Below are 21,930 nucleotides of genomic sequence, written 5' to 3'. Positions count from 1 at the left end.
AAGTATTCAGGTACAGAAATTGAATAGTTAAATGTCAAACAGCACTGTGTAGTTGTGCTTGTATGAATATTTCAGTCAAATTATTCTTCATTAAAGTTACAAATGTGGTAGTTTTTGTGCCCGGATGCTCTTGAAATGCCTTTAAAGGGTCACGAAACACCAAAACACATTTTTTGAGCTGTTGACAGTCGTATATGTGTCCCACACTGCTAAAAACACTATTAGGACACCTATATTTCACTAAAAAGTGTAAATTGGTTGTTTTTGCGTTATTTCAAGCAAATTCGTACTTCCGGTTTGAAACGAATTTTTAAAGCTGCGTCACGGTCATGACATATTAGCCTGTATTCCAGCGTACAGACTGGACGTCTGTGCCAGAGTGTGTCTTATTACGTCTTACAGTGTGATGCATTAATGCATGAGTAAGGCTTGGCTCAAACCAATCAGCGCGCTCTATTGTGCAACTTCATTAATATTCATTACTGTCAAAGTGTTTAGACGACAGAGACGACACGTTGTGTTGGCAAAACAAGCGTGAAGTGTTGCTTTTATAGTTTGCTGCAGTTAAGTTTCGTTTTCTCTCTGTGAGAGCTCAGAGTCACGTGTGGATTAACAGTGTACGCGACGCTCGACAACAATAACTTACGTGTCTAAGGAGGAACATTGTTTACCTGAGAGCTGTTCTCATCTGCAAACGCAGAGATCCGGATTCGGTTGTAGTCTTCTCTTAATAAAGACGCGGCTCTAGTTGCTGGTGATTGTCCTGTCTCTACAGATTTGGTAAGTGAGCGTCCAGTGCTCTTTGTTTATTCAGTTTGTTTGTATCTAACAAACTATTGCACCGAGTGTAAACATGCTAGCACCACAACCAAACTTTTACCCCGTGTAGGGGTTTCACCACATTTAGTGACCGTAATAACAAACGCGGCTTTCTGACACTACCTGCCGTGTGCATCTAAGTTTCCGGAAAATGCTGAGGTTTTTTTTTTTTCTCATTCGCCGTGCGGTATCAAACATTGCATGAAAAATACACGCTAAGAGCTGTTCCTCGAATCAAATATCTCGTATGTCGCTAGGGGCATGAATGAATTCCCTGAATGAAAGAGCCAAACTGCAGTTAAAGTCCACCATTTAATAATTTGGCAAATAATTCGACTACAGATGTCCATGTAGGTTAAACACCATCACTTTCTACTGTGTGTGTGTGTGTGTGTGAATTTTGACTCTGAAACTCGCGCGTGCCCAAATAGACACTCCCACACCATCCCACTTTTCTTCCTCCGACACTCCCCCCTAAACAGAGCTGGACACGCCCACTTTTCTGACTTTTTCCAATGTAGAGGTGTGAAAACACCCTGCTGAAACAAGGGGGTTTCATGGCCCTTTAAAACACATGCAATGATAAACTTTCACTCTATTATGGATCTAATTTGGCGGTGTTGATCAAAAACGAATCCCAACTCAACATTGCATATCCTGCGATGTGACTATTGTGGACACACATATTGCAATATCGATGCTGAAACAATATATTGTGCGGCCCATGTGCTGTCAAACCAATGAAGATGTTTGTGTTATTTGCTGGTGTTTGCTCTATTTGCATGTGTTTCCTTAAGTTGCAGTGCATTGAGCCCTCTTGGCCACCGTAGTTTACAGTCACAAAAAATATATTGTGTAAATCAACTGGCAAAATGTATTAAAATGTTTCTAGTTTTAGACTGAAAGTGTCATGTAGACGGCGGCCTCTTAGTTTAGATGTTTAAACCCTCACTGTATACATAACGCCATCAAAGCCAATAACTACAAAACTCCTATTTAGCTCCGACTGTTTTGTTTTTATTTCCGCTCGAGTCCTTTCAGCCTCCTGCCATTTCTGTTTTTGTTCTCTCACCTTTTCTCTCTTTCATTTCTCTTCTTTTTTTTTCCCCTCCTCTGTTTATCTGCCGCCTCCCTCCTCCTCTCGCCAGTCTTGGCATGATTTGCAGATTCCCAGGCAGTCGGCGTGTAAAGTGATTTCAACTCTTTGCTTATTTGGGCCTGCCCTCTTCTCTTATTCCAAAGCTTGTTGTTCGAGCACATGAGAAAGAAATGCTAGTGACAAACCTAAACACATTAGCATAGCTTTAAATCGCATTCCCACTATTATAGCAGTCTGAGATGCTTGTTTAGGCTGCAATTCGCTCATCCCAACGTTTAGTTTATCAGATGTGGCAGAGAAAGAGTGTGCGAATCTTGATAGCACAGTAATGATCATTATATTTGATTTAGTGCTGGTAAAACATTGACGTGAAATCAAACATTTCCTTAAGGAATAGTCCTAGTTGCAAATTTATGGTTGTTAGCAGGCATAAAAGTCAGAGTTATCTAAATTTACTCAAGTTCTCTATTGTTATTGTGTAGTCATAATAAGTTTATTTATTGGTTTGGAATCTAAACTGACTCCTTTTATTTTTCTTAACAAACATTCATTGTTTTGTACATACTTTTGGGTTATTTATAGAAATTAAATGGTATATATATAACTCAAATTTGACCATATTTTTGAATTCATGATCAACTCTAGTCATATTGTGTGTTATACAGGTCAGTCATTTATACAGTAGTTTACTTCACTGAACATTTTTAGGAACCGAGCACCGAAACGATGCATAGGCCCTGTTGGAATTGCTGTTTATTAAGCACAGAGTACCAAAACGGTGCATAGGCCCTATTGAAATTGCTCCGTTTATTAGGGGCTGAACACCGAAACAGTGTGTAGGCCCTATTGGAATTGTTCCGTTTATTAGGGACCGAGCACCAAAACGGTGCGTAGGCCCTATTGGAATTGCTCCGTTTATTAGAAACGGAGCATTGAAACGGTGCGTTGGCTCTATTGGAATTGCTCCGTTTATTAGGGACCGAGCATCGAATATGAAATAGAATGTTGATCAATTAGGTTTAAATGAAAATAAACTAAATATATCCAATCTATTAAACAACCTAGTCTTAATTTTGAATATGGTTGGTCTCAATTGTTGTTTAATGACGTTGGTCACTTGGACTAAAATCAATATTGACCATAATAAATAAACATTCCTAATCATATTAAGGATTTTACAGTTAGCCATTTATAGTCTTATGATATAAGCCCCTTTCACACAGTGATACCGGTAAATATCTGGAAAATTTCCGGAACGACTTTACCGGTATATTCAAAAAAGCGCTGTTCACACAGGCGAGGACGTTACGGAAATTTTCCGGAAAAGAGCATTCACACATCCATTCCAAAATACCGGTAAATTCTGACATCATTCACCACAAATGAGCTTTAAACGGCTGCGCTTGTATTTGTAAACATTTGCCTAAATTACAAACTCTGTGGATGATCAAAATTGTGAACAACTTTCGCAGGATCACTTTCGCATGTCGAGATGTTCATAATATGTGCGTGTGCAGGCGCTCACAGGCTGTTTCACAGGCACACGCAAAGCTTGAAGGTAAACAAACAACGGCTTATCATAAGCATCTCATCGATGATTATTTACACGGTTGGCATAAAGAAGAACATATAAACGTGATCTGACTAACTTCTAGCAGCTAAATGTGTCTGGAAAAATATTCAAAGGCTTTTATTCTCACAAACCGCGCGGACGTAAATGCGTCTGACTGTTGTGATTGGCTAAAGCAGACATCTCACGTCAGCACGTTCTAGATGTGCACGCGCTTATTACGGGAATCTTCCTTTTGCGTTCACACAGCGCAGCATTCCGGCAAATTGCCGGTAATGTTACAACTTCACTTTCCGGAAAATAGCCAGAACGAATTTACCGGTTCAAAAAGGACCTGTTCACACATACAACCTTTCCGGAAAATTGCCGGCAATTTTCCGGAAAGGTCTGTATGTGTGAAAGGGGCTATAGTCGCATCGGGGGTTAATCATTCCCACCAAAATCAAAAACCAGTGTATTTACTTAATATACATTTCTAGTCTTATTCTCTCAAAACAGTACGTTTGCTGTTTGTTTAACCTACTTATTTAAAATGAGCTGAAACAACACAATTCTTAAGTATTTTGGGGGGCACAGCTTAATTGTTTTATGTTCTATCCACTTAAATTTTTACCAACTAATAAGTTAACTTTATTCCTTCTTGTTGTGCAGTATTTTTACTGGTTATTTATGCTGGTTAGGTGGAAAACCAGTTACTGTGTTTCACAAAACAGCAACTGATATAACTTGACTTAGCGACAGAAAATCAAATGTTAGCAGCAACTATTCCAAACTTCATCCATCAGATTTACTCCAGATTTATTTCTCAGCTCTTATCAAGGTCACCGAGATCTGGCCACGAATATTTGTAACATAGTTTATTATAGGCATTATTAAAACAGCTCAGATTGAGCGATACTGATGACTGATTAATGGCTGGGGTTAGATTCAATTACACTAGTTCAGCTCTGCCTAAACACAACCCTGCGAGCCAGAAGATTGTGAACTCAAACTCTCCAAATGCCATTGACTCTCGTATCTTCTCCACTCGCCTCGATTTATAAGCTCGCAACGACTCCTGAGGGAAATTAAGAGTTTTGAGAGGCATCCCAGCAGCATTTAATTCCCAATCATTATTGGCTGTCTGGGCCGTAATGAAATTCCAGGCTAACAAGGCTCTCGCACAGATGAAGATGTGTGTGTCAGTGTGTTTGTGTGTGGATTTTGTTGTGTGTCTGCTGACCGTCTCTGACCTTTTCTTTTTGTGTCATGTCTGTAGGGTCGTCTGCCTGTGAAATGGATGGCTCCAGAAGCACTGTTCGACCGAGTTTATACACACCAGAGTGACGTGTAAGTCAAACTTTTGTGCCATTTTCATTGCTGGTTTTAAAAAGCACAAATAATGGGGGGGGGGGCATAGATTTCTGTAACCCTGTACAGACGCTGGCTAGACATTGAATTTTGGTCACCTGACGTCACAACCTAAATCTAGCCTAAAATTAATGCCTTATGATGTTGTGTGTCTGCTGGAAAGAGACTGGTAAAAAGACTGGTAGATTTGGAGAGAGAGCTCTTCTACTGAGATTGGAGTCTCTGTGTGTTTGTTTAAAGCGAGTGGTTTGAGAATGAATAGGAAATGCTGGCAGGTGAGTTCAGGGGATTGTTTCAGATCTGGAAGGGGAAAAAAAAGTAAAAACAGAGTGATGGAGGGTCAAGGAAGTGTTTTTGTCAGGCAGAGAAAGAAGAAGGGCTGTTCGCGGCCAGCGCTGCACAGAAAAAGCAAGAGATTTCACGCTCGACTTGCGACCAGTGCTGTGTTACTAATCTGCGCAGCTTCAAAGCTCTTCAGACGGGCCTGACTCGCACCTCGCGGAAATGCCCTCCGTCTTCTCCTTCACTTTGTCCCGTCACACTCCTCTGTCCGACATTGTTTTTTTCTTCTTCTTCTTCAGAACTTTTGGAAAGTCTCTACCCTTTCTTTTATTTTCCATAGAGTCAAATAATCCTGTTTTCTGTCATCGGTGTTTGCATTTATCCGCTAATGCATGCTTGTTTCATTGCATTTTGAAGCTTACGTTTTTACTCAAAGAGATGAAACGGACCGGATGTTACGCTTTGGTGCATGGTGGATTTTTCATGCAGGTCTGCATTCTTTCTATATTTGTTTTCTTTTTTTTTTCTTCTTTTTTTTTTGTGTGTGTGTGTGTGTGTGTGTGTATGGGTGTTTCCCAGCACTAGGTTGCAGCCGGAAGGGTATCCGCTGTGTAAAACATATGCTGGAATAGTTAGTGGTTCATTCCACTGTGGTGACCCCTGATAAATAAGGGACTAATCCGAAGGAAAATTAATAAATGTTGGATTTTTTTTTCATGCAACTTCAGAAAGACATTTCGATGTTTCTGTTGCATCCATTCATTTCTCCATTCGTTGGGAATAAAGTGATCTTTTGGTCTGCATCCATCTTCAAAAATTCAATTTGGAGAGCGTTTGGAATGTAGGAAAACAGATATTATCATCTAAGATTTTGGTCATGCTGTCCACCCCTAATGATAGATGCGGTAAGTGTGCTGTGTAATCTCTTGCAGGTCATTATCTTTTATCTGCTCTTTGTGTGGGCCGTGCAGATCAATAAATAAGAGACCCTTATTGATGGCAAACGCTCTAATCTTTTGTTTTTGGAGCTTGAATCATCGGTCGCGAAGGTTCTGAGCTCTTTGATTGGCTGAGAAACAGACACAATCTATACATGACATCAGATTACATTAATACATCAAATTATAATAAAATCGACATGTTTTGACAAACAAGACCCAAGGGGAATGGGCTGATAGAGGCTGCAGAGCTTGCAAAAATTGAAATATGGATGAATTTCTTCATGGCTTTTATGGTTGAGGTTCATCCAGTCCTATGCAAGTACAGCTATGTTAGATTGGAGATGGGTGTTTGCCCGTTTAACTTTTTATCATTATAAATGATCAGAAATTGTTAAGAAAACTGTCCAGATAAAAATGTGACCCTATATATAAATATTCAATACATTTTTTATTTAATATTATTTTATAGCATTATTTTTGACAATCAAGCACATTCTCTTTATGAGTAATGTAATTTATTTCATTTTTTCTTAAAAAATTTATTTGAATTTGTTCATTTTTAAATATTTCCAAGCAAGGTCTGTTATAAGATCTGGGATTTTTCATTTCACTGTATTTTATTTTACTGTAATTTATTTTATTTTACTGTATTTTATTTTACTTTACTTTACTTTACTTTACTTTACTTTACTTTACTTTACTTTATTTTACTTTGCTTTACTTTACTTTACTTTACTTTACTTTACTTTACTTTACTTTACTTTGCTTTACTTTACTTTACTTTGCTTTACTTTATTATTATTTACTTGTTTAATTGAATTAAATTTTATTGTATTTTATATTTTGTTTGTTTGTATTGTATTTGTTTATTTAACTTTATTTTTGTTTGTTTGTTTTTAATTTAATTTCATTTCATTTAATTTTTGTTGGTTTGTTTTGTTTTATTTTGTTTTGTTTTATTTTATTTCATTTGTTTAATTTAATTTAATTTTATGTTTTGTTTGTTTGTTTGGGTTTCATTTTATTTTATTTTTTTGTTTTTTTTGTTTTATTTAAAACATTTTTTACTTGATTTAATTTTATTTAATTGTTTGTTTGTTTTATTTGTTTGTTGATTTTTTTGTATTTGTTAATTTTATTAAATAGATTTTTTTTGTTTAATTTAATTATTTTTGTTGGTTTGTTTGTTAATTTTATTTTTATTAATTTATTTATTATTTTGTTTGTATTTTGTTAATTTTAATTTATTTTTAATTTTAATTTAATTTTAATTTGACACCTAGCTTATTTATTTATTTATCTATTTATTTATTTATTTATTTATTTATTTATTTGTACATATATTCTTATATTTGAGCAGAAATCTATGTCCTGAATATTTATTTCTGACGTTCACCCATTAAGCAATGTCTCTTATACAACTACTCAATATCACTCGCACACAAGTCATTTTCAGCCTATCACATTAAGGCATTTGGGTTCAAGAGGGCACCGTGGTGACCCAGTGTGTGCTCTCAGCATGAGTGATTGATCATGAGGAGGTGAGCCACAGTTACACGGCCTGACTGAATAGAGATGATAAATTTGGCAAACATGTCAGAGAAGATGCAGCGCTAGATAAAGAGCAGAAGAAGACAAACAGGGCAGATGATTATATAAACAAACACACAGAGGGTGAACCACAGGAGTAAACCAAAGCAGAGTCCTAATGCTTTGCTTTGTGTGTTGTGACCACTGCGGGTCAGCAGGAAAGAAGATCAGCGGAAAATCACTCCTTTGTAACTCAGAACAATCAAAGATTTTTCATTTAGAAAGCTATATATTGAAAGCTACTGTATAGATATTGAGTTGAAGTCAAAATTATTAGATCCCTATATATTTTTTTTCTGTTAAATGGATTTTTTTTTGACACATTTCTAAACATAATAGTTTAATAACTCATTTCTAATAACTGATTTCTTTTACCTTTGCCAAAATGACAGCACATAATATTTGACTAGATATTTTTGAAGATACTAGAACTCAGCTTAAATTGGCTTTAAAGGCTTTACAAGGTTAATTAGGGCGATTTGGCAAGTGATGTGATGATGGTTTGTTCTGTAGACCAGTGGTTCTAAGAGTGGGGGTCGCGAGACAATGAGAGGGTAGTTTTATATGTTATTAAACTATTAGATTTACCGTATTTAATCCATAACCTACAGAAGATTAAAAAATTGTGTTTAACTTATGATATGTTTAATATACACTTAATATTTAATAGTTACATAAAAAAAACATGCAAATAAAAAGCCATCAGCCTTTCAATTTATACAGTTATACAGCATACAGTTAAACCTAGACTATTATACAGCAGTCCAGGTTTAACCAGTCCTAGCCTTTTATTTCTTAATTTAATTTAATTTAATTTAATTTTATTTTATTTTATTTTATTTTATTTTATTTTATTTTATTTTATTTTATTTAATTTAATTTTATTTTATTTTATTTTATTTTATTTTATTTTATTTTATTTTATTTTATTTATGGCAGTATTTCTAACAATCAAGCACATTGTCTTCATGTAGAATGTAATTTATTTTATTTCTACAATTCTATTTTATTTTTATTTTTTATTAAATTATATTAAATTTATTAATTTAATGCAATTTATTTTAAATTATTTTATTTGGTTTTAATTTATTTTTTAATTAATTTAATTTAATTTAATTTTTTTATTTTATTTCATTATTTCTAACAATCAAGCACATTTCCTTCATGCAGAACGTAATTTATTTTATTTATACAATTCTATTATATTTTATTTTATTCTAAATTTATTTTTTTTATTTGTTTTATTTTTATTAATGTTTTTATTTATTTTATTTATTGTATTTATTTTTTTATTGTTGTATTTATTTTATGGCAGTATTTCTAACAATCAAGCACATTGCCTTCATGCAGATTGTGATTTACTCATTTTTCTACAATTTTATTTATTTTATTTTTTTTTATTTGTATATTATTTTGTTTATTTTTTTATTTATTTTATGGCAGTATTTCTAACAATCAAGCACATTGTCTTCATGCAGAATGTAATTTTTTTTTTTTAAATTATAGGAAATACTGTGAACGTTTTCTTGCTCTGTTAAACATCACTTGGAAAGTATTTGAAAAAGAATACAAAGGTCACAAGACGGCGAATAATTTTGACGTCAGCTCTATCTATTGATTGTGAAATGCAGCTCAGCAGGATAAATACAAGCTTTTTGCTAATGACAAGGCTCTGTATCTCTGCTGGCCTATTTTGGGAAGCTTTTTTTAACTTGCATACAAGGAGTCAAAGGTCAGAAACCCTCTGTGGAAACTCTTATCATCATCATTTGTGTGTTTTATTTCCCCCCTCCTCATCTTAGATGAAGCAACACAGAATTGGCATGTGTTGAAAAATCCTTCACCGCTACAATCCTCCACCCGCTGGATGCTAGTTTCTCTAATAACTCCAAAAACTGATAATTCAAGTGAAACCTCATTCATGCGCTCAACCACATTCAGATCAGTTTGTGGAAACCTGTGAATCATTTACTTTAGACTCACTCTAAACAGAACATTTGAATCAGTGGATCATTTACTGGAGACTCACTCTGAACAGAACATTTGAATCAGTGAATCATTTGTCTCAGTGAGTTTGAACTTTGAAAAGATCATTAGAATCAGTGAATAATTTACTGAAGACTCACTCTGAACGGATCATTTGAATCAGTGAAGTAATTACCGAACACTCACTTTAAACAGATAATTTAAATTAGTGAATAATTTACTGAAGACTCACTCTAAAAAGATCATTTGATTCAGTGAATCATTTACTGAAGACTCACTCTGAACAGATCATTTTAATCAGTGAATCATTTACTGTAGACTCACTCTAATCAGATTATATGAATCAGTGAATCATTTAATGGAGAATCATTTTGAACAGATCATTTGAATCAGTAAATAATTTACTGAAGACTCTCTCTGAACAGATCATTTGAATCAGTGATTTATTTTTTGAAAACTCACTTTAAACAGATCATTTGAATCAGTGAATCATTAACTAGAGATTTGCTATAAACAGATCATCCAAATCAGTGAATAATTTAATGGAAAATCACTTTGAACAGATCATTTGAATCAGTGAATTATTGACAAAAGACTCAGTCTGAACAGAGCATTTGAATAATTGAATCATTTATTGGAGACTCACTTTGAACAGATCATTTGAGTCAGTGAGTCATTAACTGAAAACTCTGTCTAAGCAGAGAATTTGAATCAGTGAATCATTTACCGGAGACTCACTTTGAACAAATAATTTAAATCAGTATTTTCTTTTACTGGATACTCACTCTGAACAGAGCATTTGAATCAGTGAATCATTAACCAGAGAGTCAATCTGAAGAGATCATTTGAATCAGTGAATCATTAACCAGAGACTCACTCTGAACAGAGCATTTGAATCAGTGAATCATTTACCGGAAACTCACTCTAAACAGATCATTTGAATCAGTGAATCAATTACTGGAGACTATTTTGGGAAGCTTTTTTCTTGAGTCAAAGGTCAGAAACCCTCTGTGGAAACTCTTATCATCATCATTTGTGTGTTTTATTTCCCCCCTCCTCATCTTAGATGAAGCTACATGGAATTGGCATGTGTTGAAAAATCCTTCGCCGCCACAATCTTCCACCCGTTAGATGCTAGCAGTTTCCTGTGGCTTTCGCTAATGTTTGTTTTGGCAGGACAATATGTGTCATTGTAGCGTTTCGAGGAGGACAAAAGCCAGCTTTGAGAGTCCAGAGCCATTTGAGTCGTCCTACAATCTGAATAACTTTGCAGAAAGACTCCATTGAGGCGTTAACAGCTACTGCGTTGTTAGCGCCAACAATTATATTAAGATTTCTTTTTTGGAAAGGCTTCATTACATGGTTTAGTCCTCATCCAAATTTTTGGAGATGGTACCACATAGGAGACTGGAGTCTGTTGCTCCCTTTGACGGCGAATAACTGCATTAAAGGCTCAACTGTTTACAGTCTAAACATGGATTGAAAGTGTCATCTGAAGCACAAGTGTTTGCTGTGTGTCGTACTGGTAAAATGATCTCATCTGTGTGTGTGTGTTTTTTTTGTCTCTTCCAGCTGGTCGTTTGGGGTTTTAATGTGGGAGATCTTCACTCTCGGCGGTTCTCCGTATCCTGGAATACCTGTCGAGGAGCTCTTTAAACTATTAAAAGAGGGTCATCGCATGGACAAACCTGCTAACTGCACCAATGAGTTGTGAGTGCTCATCACTTTTGCTACACAGATTTTATGATACACAGTTTGATGAAGGGATAGTTCACCCAAAAATGGAAATTCACTACATTTACTCATCGTCACAGACCGGTTTGATTTTGTTAGATTTTTTTCTGCTAAACACAACTGAGAAACCCTAGTTGCCAATGGCTGTTTTTTCACAATATCATGTCGCGTTTAACAGAAAAAAAAAGAAATTCTTGCAAATTTAGAACCACTTGAGTGTAAGTAAATGGTGAGAATTTCTGAATTTAGCTATATTTGTGTCATATATATATATACACACACACACACACACACACACACACACACACACACACACACACACACACTTACCGGCCACTTTATTGGGTACACCTGGTTGGACCCTTTTTTTTTGCCTTCAGAACTGCTTTAATCCTTCGTGGCATAGATTCAACAAGGTGCTGAAAATATCCCTCCGAGATTTTGCTCCCTATTGACTTGACAGCATCACGCAGTTGCTGCAGATTTGTCGGCTGCACATGCATAATGCGAATCTTCCGTTCCACCACATCTCAAAGGTGCTCTATTGGATTGAGATTTGGTGACTGTAGAGGTCATTTGAGTACAGTGGACTCATCGTCATTTTAAAGTAACTAGTCTGAGATGATTCACGCTTTATGACATGGCGCGTTATCTTGCTGGAAGTAGCCATCAGAAGATGGGTACACTGTGGTCATAAAAGGATGAACATGGTCAGCAGCAATACTCAGGTAGGCTGTGGTGTTGACACGATGCTCATTTGATACTAATGAGCCCAAAGTGTGCCAAAAAAATATACCCCACACCATTACACCACCACCAGCCTGAACCGTTGATTCAAGGCAGGATGCATTCATGCTTTCATGTTGTTGATGCCAAATTCTGACCCGACCATCTGAATGTCCAAGCAGAAATCGAGACTCATCAGACCAGGCAGCGTCTTTCTAATCTTCTATTGTCCAATTTTGGTGAGCCTGTGCTAATTGTAGCCTCAGTTTCCTGTTCTTAGCTGACAGGAGTGGCACCCAGTGTGGTCTTTTGCTGCTGTAGTCCATCTGCCTCAAGGTTAGAAGTGTGGTGCGTTCAGAGATGCTCTCCTGCAGACCTCGGTTGTAACGAGTGGTTATTTGAGTTACTGTTGCCTTTTTATCAGCTGAAACCAGTCTGGCCATTCTCCTCTGACCTCTGGCATCAACAAGGCATTTGCGCCCACAGAACTGCTGCTCCCTGGATATTTTATTTGTTTTGAGACCATTCTCTGTAAAACCTAGAGATGGTTGTGCGTGAAATCCCAGTAGATCAGCAGTTTCTGAAATACTCAGACCAACCCGTCTAGCACCAACAACCATAACAACCCCTTAAATCACCTTTCTTCCCCATTCTGATGCTCGGTTTGAATTGCACCAGATCATCTAGACCACGTCTGCATGCCTAAATGCATTGAATTGCTGCCATGTGATTGGCTCATTAGAAATTTACATTAAAGAGTAGTAGTGCAGGTGTACCTAATAAAGTGGCCGGTAAGTGAATACACATAAATATAAATATATACTTAAACTATGTATTTATGCACAATAGTAAAGTTAAAATACTAATTTATTCTCCACCACTGCTCAAAACTCTCTCTCGCTCTCTCAGTGAATCTGCACACACACACAGAGACTGGTCTGTGCATGTCTGATTACGCAAACGATTTCGTCACTCATGCTTTACACAACAGAGCATACGAGTAAATAAATACAAACATGACGTGATGGTGTTTTGTTTCACAGGTACATGATGATGAAGGACTGCTGGCATGCCATCTCCTCCCACAGACCCACATTCAAGCAGTTGGTGGAGGATCTGGACCGCATTCTCACTCTGGCAACCAACGAGGTGAAGCCAGCAAGCATTCACATACACCACACACAAAGATGCATGCATAAACACACTTAAAAGCATTCGCACTTTCCCTATAGCTCTGTGATTCATCAGACTGTGCCAACACTGGCTCCGGTTTGCAATATTTCGCAACAGGAAGTTGAACGGTTTTTACGGTCAGCATGCAGGTCGAGAGTTGCACGCGCTTGATTTCATCCAGGCTTTCACCGGTCATTGTGTTAGCGTTGCTCAATTGTCAGATCAATCCCTACTAGATGATTTTTTTCCCCATTCACTAGCTGTCATCTGCTATATCCTTGCGGCCGATTGAGGGATGGAAATCTGTCAGAACTTGTCGAAATGGGGGATTGAGCCGTGGAAGCGAGATGATGCCAAAAGCTCCGGCGTTTTGAACTTTCGAAATGTAATAAAGTGCCTCTGCTTTCTCTCCCCCCTCGTCTTAAACTGCTCACAGATGTGAAGGTCTTTAGTAATGTGAGCTGCCTTGTGTTGAGCAGCGAGAGTTCAATCCAACACTCATTTTCAGCAACCTAAAACCCCCCTCTTCCTCTAGTCAAATAGTTCAGTCCCAGCCACAAAGAAGAAAATGGCTCCATTTTTGTCTGAGGAATGAACCAGGAAAAAAACAAACATTTTTTTGGTCATATGTGTTCATGCGGATAGATATGAGTTTCAGGTGTGGTCCCTCCTGTTACTGATTCACTGGAATTCGATAACCAAATATTGGTTAGACTTGAGGTTTTGATTATGGCTAAACTTGGATTCAATATTTGAATGGTTGCTTGTAGATCAGTGTTACCACTGGTGAAACTTAGCGGTACATATTTGAGGTATGAATAGGCTAATAGTTGAATTACATACACTACCATTCAGGTAAAGTAAGATTATTATTATTATTTTTATACCTCAGCTTGGATTCATTCAGTTGATCAGAATCATGCAGTTGACTAATTTCAGCAACCTAAAACCCCCCTCTTCCTCTCGTCAAATGGTTCAGTCCCCACCAAATATGGGCTAGACTTGACGTTTTGAAGGACATCGACTCTGGTTAAACTTGGATTCAATATCTGAATGGTTGCTTGTAGATCAGTGTTACCACTGGTGAAACTTAGCGGTACATATTTGAGGTATGAATAGGCTAATAGTTAAATTATATATACTACCGTTCAGGTAAGGTAAGATTATTATTATTATTTTAATTCCTCAGCTTGGATTCATTTAGTTAATCGTAATCATGCAGTTAATCAATTTCAGCAACCTAAAACCCCCCTCTTCCTCTCGTCAAATGGTTCAGTCCCCACCAAATATTGGTTAGACTTGACGTTTTGAAGGAGATCAACTCTGGTTAAACTTGGATTCAATATCTGAATGGTTGAGTTCACTTTATTTGTAAGGAAGTTGCTTTTAGATCGGTGTTACTGCTGGTGAACCTTAGCGGTCAATATTTGAGGTATGAATAGGCCAATAGTTTAATTATATACACTACTGTTGAGTAAGATTATTATTATTTTAATACCTCAGCGTGTGTTCATGCAGTTGATCAGAATCACGCAGTTGATCATTTTCAACAACCTAACCCCTGGTGAAACTTAGCGGTACATATTTAAGGTATGAATAGTTTAATAGTTAAATTATCTACACTACCATTCAGGTGAGGTAAGATTATTATTATTATTTTAATTCCTCAGCTTGGATTCATTCAGTTAATCGTAATCATGCAGTTAATCAATTTCAGCAACCTAAAACCCCCCTCTTCCTCTCGTCAAATGGTTCAGTCCCCACCAAATATTGGTTAGACTTGACGTTTTGAAGGAGATCGACTCTGGTTAAACTTGGATTCAATATCTGAAAGGTTGAGTTCACTTTATTTGTAAGGAAGTTGCTTGTAGATCAGTGTTACTGCTGGTGAACCTTAGCGGTCAATATTTGAGGTATGAATAGGCCAATAGTTTAATTATATACACTACTGTTGAGTAAGATTATTGTTATTTTAATACCTCAGCGTGTGTTCATGCAGTTGATCAGAATCATGCAGTTGATCATTTTCTACAACCTACCAGCCCTCACCCCCCTTCCTCTAGTCAAATAGTTCAGTCCCAGCCACAAAGAAGAAAATGGCTCCATTTTTGTTTGAGGTATGAACCAGGGGGAAAAAGTGCTTTTGTACATTTCTTTGGTCGTATGTGTTTATGCGGATAGATATGAATTCAGGTGTGGTCCCGTTCTGTTACTGATTCACTGGAATTCGATAACCACATATTGGTTAGACTTGATGTTTTGAAGGAGATCGACTCTGGTTAAACTTGGACTCATTATTTGAATGGTTGAGTTCACTTTATTTGTAAGGAAGTTGCTTGTATCAGTGTTGCTGCTGGTGAACCTTAGCGATAAATATTTGAGGTATGAATAATAGTTTAATTATATTCACTACTGTTAAGGTTGAGTAAGATTATTATTTTTAACTTTAATTTACTTAAGTATGGATTCATGCAGTTGATCAGACTGACTTTTTCATTGTTACGAACACATACTTTTGCAGTGCCCTATTTTGAATGTAATGAGACAACAGTTTTTATCTGAAGAGACTTTTTTTAAATGTGTATTTTAATTATATTTCAAATATTTCCAAAGTGCTTTTTAACGGAGAAATTTTTTTAAACATAATTTTTTAAATAAGTAATTTCTTTTGTCTTTGCCGTGATGACAGTTCATAATATTTGACTAGAATCTTTTTAGGATACTAGTATTCAGCTTAAAGTGAGATTTAAAGGCTTAACTAGGTTAATTAGGTTAGGGAAATTATTGTATAACGATGGTTTGTTCTGTAGACAATAAAAAAGAGATCGCTTAAGGAGGCTAATAACAATGACCTTAAGATGTTTTTTAAAATGTAAAAACTGCTTTTATTCTTGCTGAAATAAAACAGATAGGACTTTCTCCAGAAGAAAAAATATTATAGGAAATACTGTGAAAAATTCCTTGCTCCGTTAAACATTATTTGGGAAGAAAAAAATCAGGAGGGCAAATAATTTCAACTGTATATCCAGATTGATCCTGAATTAATCATGTCGTCTTTGTGTCTGCAGGAATATCTGGACCTGTGTGCCCCGGTGGAGCAATACTCTCCCAGCTTCCCCGACACACGCAGCTCCTGCTCCTCCGGAGACGACTCCGTATTTTCCCATGATCCCTTAGCGGACGAGCCCTGCCTTCCCAAATACCAGCACATCAACGGCGGCATAAAAACATGAGCCTCTCCAACGTTCTCAAAACGCACCACATCCAAGCTACACCTCCAGTTCTCAAAAACACTGAGACTTTCCCCACAGTTACTTCCCAATCAGATCCCGATGCTGACTCCGGACTCCTCGCAATGCTCCCGCTGGACTTTAGGAGTGAGCCTAGAGAGACGGAGACGCCAGCAGTGCTGCTTTTACAGGAATAAACAACTGAAGTGTGCAAAAGCGCAGGTGATTTTTATTTTAGATTTTTCTTTTTAGTGGAAACACACACTTGTGCGCACAAAAACACGTGACCAAGCTCTTAAGGAGAGGGTGAGGCCTCAAGGAAAGTGACTGTACGCAAGGGCCCACCTCTTTTTCGTTTATTTTCCGTTTTTGTTGGAATTCTTGATATCATTCCATTGCTCGGCATTCCAGGAGTCTGCGTTTTCCCAAGAGACACAAACAGAACTCTTAAAACTGAGACGATAAAGGAGAAAATAGGAAACAAACACAATACAACTAACAGATGAGGAAGAAGAAGAAGAAGTAGAAAACATAACACTGCCTCCGGATGATTTTTTAAAAGTGTTTTTATTTTTTAAAAATGCTCCGTTTTTACAGTGATAACACAGTTATCGTACAAAAAGCCCAAGCAGTTATTCTTATTGGTTAAACAAAGTTAATACATGGTATATAGTGCTGGGTATATTTGTAAATATATTCAAATATGTAAAAATATATATATTATATATTTACAATGAATTATTTTTTGTATGGACTTCCGATCAATTCCTCCCTTTCCCCCCGCTGTTCCTCAGAAATGGACACATCGAGATGTTTCTATTACATTCCCAGATGTTCATTCGCACATTTACTGCAGGATTCGAGATTAAAGACTCAAAGAAATGGCTTGAGGAGTGCAGTGTGTTTCCTGTTAAACAGGAAGTTATCACTTTGCTAGCGTTCAGATGACCTCAAAACTAACAAACATGGACTAAAAGCCACAGTGCAGCTTTTCTAGCGCATGTTTCAAATGGTTCGTGTTGGTTTAAATCCAGACATGGAGAGGTTTTAATGTCGGTCCTGCATAACAGTCACGTTTTGGATTTCAGGGAACGAGATAGCATGTTAATTTATTGACTTATGTTTAAAAAAAGAATCAAATTAATTAAAAAAGATCAAAATAATAAAGAGATAATACTATTAATGATGACAGTAGAAACAATGATTCATAATGTTTATGTTGTAATTTAAAATGACATTTCATTGAGGCAATGGTACAAAGAATTATTTGTAGCTGGCATCGAAAGATTTGCATTTCTCACATGTATATATACAGTTAAAGTCAGAATTTTTAGCCCCCCTCTGAATTTGTGTTTCTTTTTAAAATATTTCCCAAATTATGTTTAACAGAGCAAGGAAATTTTCACAGTATGTCTGATAATATTTTTTCTTCTGGAGAAAATCTTATTTGTTTTATTTCAGCTAGAATAAAAGCACTTCTTAATTTTTTAAACACCATTTTAATGTAAAAATTATTAGCCCCTTACTTGCCTAATTACCCTTACTGGCCTAGATAACCTAATTAACCTAATTAATGTCACATTAAGCTGTATAGAAGTGTCTTGAAAAATATCTAGTCAAATATTATTTACTGTCATCATACAGATAAAATAAATCAGTTATTAGAAATGAATTATTAAAACTATTATGTTTAGAAATGTGTCGGAAAAACTCTTCCATTAAACAGAAATTAGGGAAAAACAGACAAACAAAAGGGCTAATAATTTTGACTTCAACTATATATATGCGTAAGAAATGCAAATCTTTCGATACCAGCTACAAATAATTCTTTTTATATATATATAATATGTACACACAAATGTGAATGGTAAATTAAAATACAAAAATAACATACATATTTTTATAGTCAGCTAATCCCTTTTCTATAGTAGAGGATGTTGTTTTTATCTGACAGTTTTTTTTTTCTCACACACTGAAGTTTGCATTTGAATTTGACAAAATACTGGAAGTATATTTCGTGCAGTTTCACCCACATCAGCAGCAGCTCATTCATTCAGATGACGTCAGTTTTCAAAACACAAAAGTATTATGAATCGTTCAAGTGTTTCATTTTCTTCCAGACAACAACTGAGATGAGGTTGTTCTCAAGTGTTCCTGACTGATTTGTAAAATTAAAGATGAAAAAACGTTATTTGGTGTGCTTCGTCTTTATGCTTTGCACTGACTTTAGAAAACAGTGTTCGTTCTTCACTTTATGAAAATACTATTTCAGTTTTTCTACCTCAGAATTTTACATGTAATGTTACTTTTATGTTTGCTCGTGAATAATTTGTAGAATCTACTAGTAATTTCAGAAGGAAAATTCAATTTAATTCACCTTTATTTTTACAGTACTTTTACAATGTAGATTGTGTCAAAGCAGCGTTACATAATAGATCATAGTAAATTGAAAGAGTGTCAGTTCAGTTTAGCTCAGTTCAGTGTGGTTTAATAATCACTACTGAGAGTCCAAACACTGAAGAGCAAATCCATGGATGCTCAGCTTTACAGATCCTAAACCATGCAAGCCAGTGGCGACAGAGGAAAAAACTTCACCAATATGCGAAAGTCAAGAATTAAAAAACCTTGAGAGAAACCAGGCTCAGTTGGGCAAAACCATTTCTCCTCTGCTCTGTGCAGAGCTACAGTCTAGGTCCTGGAGAAGCTGGACCTCAGCGAAGACTCGTCTGTCCCTGGAGTGTCACAGGAATCAGTCTCATGCTCTCCACTCCTCCATGACCACCACAGTAGCTGCTCAGGATACGGCCTGGTCCACAATTATAGAAACCGTGGCATCATCTCGTCGCTGATCTTGGATCGAATCAGTGGGGCTGAATAGTCTGAGGGTCTGAGGATAAGTATCCCCAGGTGGAAACAGAGAATAAAGAGAATAATTAGCGTAGCTGCTGTTCATATTGTATATAAACGAGATGCAGAAATCTGTGTGGAGCACATTCATGCATCATAAGAGATGCATTGAGTGTATGCTTTACTAAAAAGATTTAGTTTTTAATCTAGTTTTGAACTGCGAGAGTGTGTCAGGACGTTATCAGGAAGACTATTCCAGAGTTTAGGAGCCATAAATGAAAAGGCTCGACCTCCTTTACTCGACTTTGCTATTCTAGGTACTACCAGAAGCCCTGAGTTCTCAGATCTTAAAGAGCAAGTTGGATAGTAGCGAGACAGAAGGTTGGTTAGATAAACAGGAGCTAGATTATTTAGAGCTTTATTGGTGAGGAGTAATATTTTGATATGTTAATTAAAGTTAATTAAATACGAAACTTAACAGGCAGCCAGTGTAAGGAGGATAAAATTGGGGTGATATGATCATATTTTCTAGACCTGGTTAGAACTCTGGCAGCTGCATTTTGTACTAGCTGAACTTTGTTAATAGAGGATGCTGGGCAGCCAGAAAACAGCATTAAAGTAATCCAGCCTAGAAGTCATAAAAGCATGGACTAGCTTTTCTGCATCTGAGATGGATAGCACACTTTGTAACTTAGCAATATTTCTCAGATGAAATAAAGGCAGATGTAAAGTTTTTTTTCAGCAAGACTGTTGCATTGTTTCCATGCTAAGGTGCAAATGTAATTATTTAAATAATAAAAATGGGAAATTGAAGAAGAATGAAATCAAATCAACATTTTCTGGGAAACTGGTACAACTGACCAAAAATCTATAATATGTATATTTATTTTTTGCTAAAATATTAATTTATTTTGTCTATTATGTCTTGACGAAAGTGGAGTCAATACCATATTCATAAGGGGGAGGAGGCAGGGAAGGGTTTTGCGCTTATGCACGATCACTCAGTTTCACGTTAATTTGAATGTACAAAGAGAATATGCATGGGATTCTGTGTACATTTGATTTTTTTTACTGTGTACACTCACAGAAATAGATGTACGCGAGCTGTCACTGGGGTGGGACCTTTTTAAAAGGTATACATGTGTACCTAAAAGGTCCATATTAATACCTTAAGGGTACAAATTAGTACCCTTTTCAAATTTGTAGGTACAAAGAAATACTTTTGATGTACGAGTATGTACACTTCAAGTACAAATGTGTACCTTTTAAAAAGGGACCACCCCAGTGACAGCTCATGTACCTTTATTTCTAAGATCGTACGGAAAAAGCTGCTACTAATGTTTTAGTACTAATTCAATGCAAGTCTTTGTACATGAGGCCCCTGGTGCAGTGCAATCTGAGCTGCATCCAATGCTTTTTAATGCATTAACCTAACCCCATCCCTAAAGGGGGGTCACACATCGGCTCAGCGTTGTGCCCACTATGCAGCACTATGCATTTTAGAATTCCAAACATAGATTTCTATCAGGGTACGCACAGTTTAAGTTTAAGTTGTGACATTGGGTAGCACGATTATCTCACAGCAAGAAGGTCACTGGTTTGAGCCCCAGCTGGGTCAGTTGGCATTTCTGTTTGCATGTTCTCCCTGTGTTGGTGTGGGTTTCCTCCGAATGCTCCGGTTTCCCCCACAGTCCAAACACATGTGCTAAAGGTGAATTGACTAAGCTAAATTGGCTGTGATGTATAAGTGTGATTGCAGGAGTGTATGGGTGTTACCCAGTGTTGGGTTGCAGCTGGAAGAGCATCCGCTGTGTAAAACTACCATAGGCTGGATAAGTTGGCGGTTCATTCCGCTGTGGCAACCCCTGATTAATAAAGGGACTAAGCCAAAAAGAAAATAATGAATGCATGAATGAATGAATGAGTTTGTTATTTTGTAACTCTCTTCTCAGATGGGATAGTGGACCAAAGGTTACAATGGACCAACTTTAGGCATCTCTGTTTTAAGTGAACTAACCCAAGGTTTTCTCTTTTTAGTTGATATTAGAGTGTGTGAATGCCCCCTATAAAATGGTTGGATATCCACTCAGCACTCAGATGTTTGCTTTCACGAAACCTAGAAAGTAAAGCAACTCTTTCTCCTCACTTGAAAAAAAAATGTACGTAAACTGGTGACTGAAAGCTGTCAGGAGTTCAGCGGCGGACGCGTTCAGACTCCATTACTGCTCTCCTGTATGATCCTCCCAGTGAGAGACTGCGGTGAGCATCTGCCACATTCACTTCTTCAGCTCCGAGCTGTTGAAATACGCGAGGAGGCCAGGCTTTGTCTCAGTCCATCGCTCTCGTACCCTCCATCTGTCCCAGGGCTGTTTGCACAAGGTCCAGTCCTCAGGAATGTCAACATGAGCGGGTGAGACAGAGCCGCAGTCACCGATAACACATAATGCTGGAACACTGTTAATCAGTAACACAAACCACACCAAGCACAACACCGCCATTACATGCTCTCATAGCTTCAGCAAAGGGGCTTTCACAACAGTTCAATAGAAGAAACACTGCTGCTTGCCCAAACAACCCTTCAGT

The 21,930-nt window shown here is 36.8% G+C and overlaps 1 protein-coding gene across 15 annotated transcripts in view; it reads left to right on the top strand.

Annotated features, from left to right (window-relative positions):
- fgfr2 (fibroblast growth factor receptor 2) overlaps positions 1-18,691 on the top strand; it is a 131,537-nt gene extending 112,846 nt beyond the window's left edge. For 9 of the 15 annotated variants that reach the window (NM_001243006.1, NM_178303.3, NM_001243004.1 and 6 more), the window contains 4 exons: positions 4,747-4,817; positions 11,210-11,347; positions 13,141-13,246; positions 16,339-18,691. In NM_001243006.1, the coding sequence (NP_001229935.1) occupies positions 4,747-4,817; positions 11,210-11,347; positions 13,141-13,246; positions 16,339-16,503 (480 nt within the window). In that variant the 3' untranslated portion in view covers positions 16,504-18,691. The remainder of the gene's footprint in view (positions 1-4,746; positions 4,818-11,209; positions 11,348-13,140; positions 13,247-16,338) is intronic. The other 6 variants (XM_068224940.2, XM_073919391.1, XM_068224939.2 and 3 more) reach the window with 1 other exon arrangement.
- The last annotated feature ends 3,239 nt before the right edge of the window (positions 18,692-21,930 follow it).

This window comes from Danio rerio, chromosome 13, assembly GCF_049306965.1.
Source record: "Danio rerio strain Tuebingen ecotype United States chromosome 13, GRCz12tu, whole genome shotgun sequence".
Taxonomy (NCBI): Eukaryota; Metazoa; Chordata; class Actinopteri; order Cypriniformes; family Danionidae; genus Danio; species Danio rerio.
The sequence above is the reverse complement of the archived record's forward strand: the minus strand, read 5'-3'. Positions and strand labels throughout refer to the sequence as shown.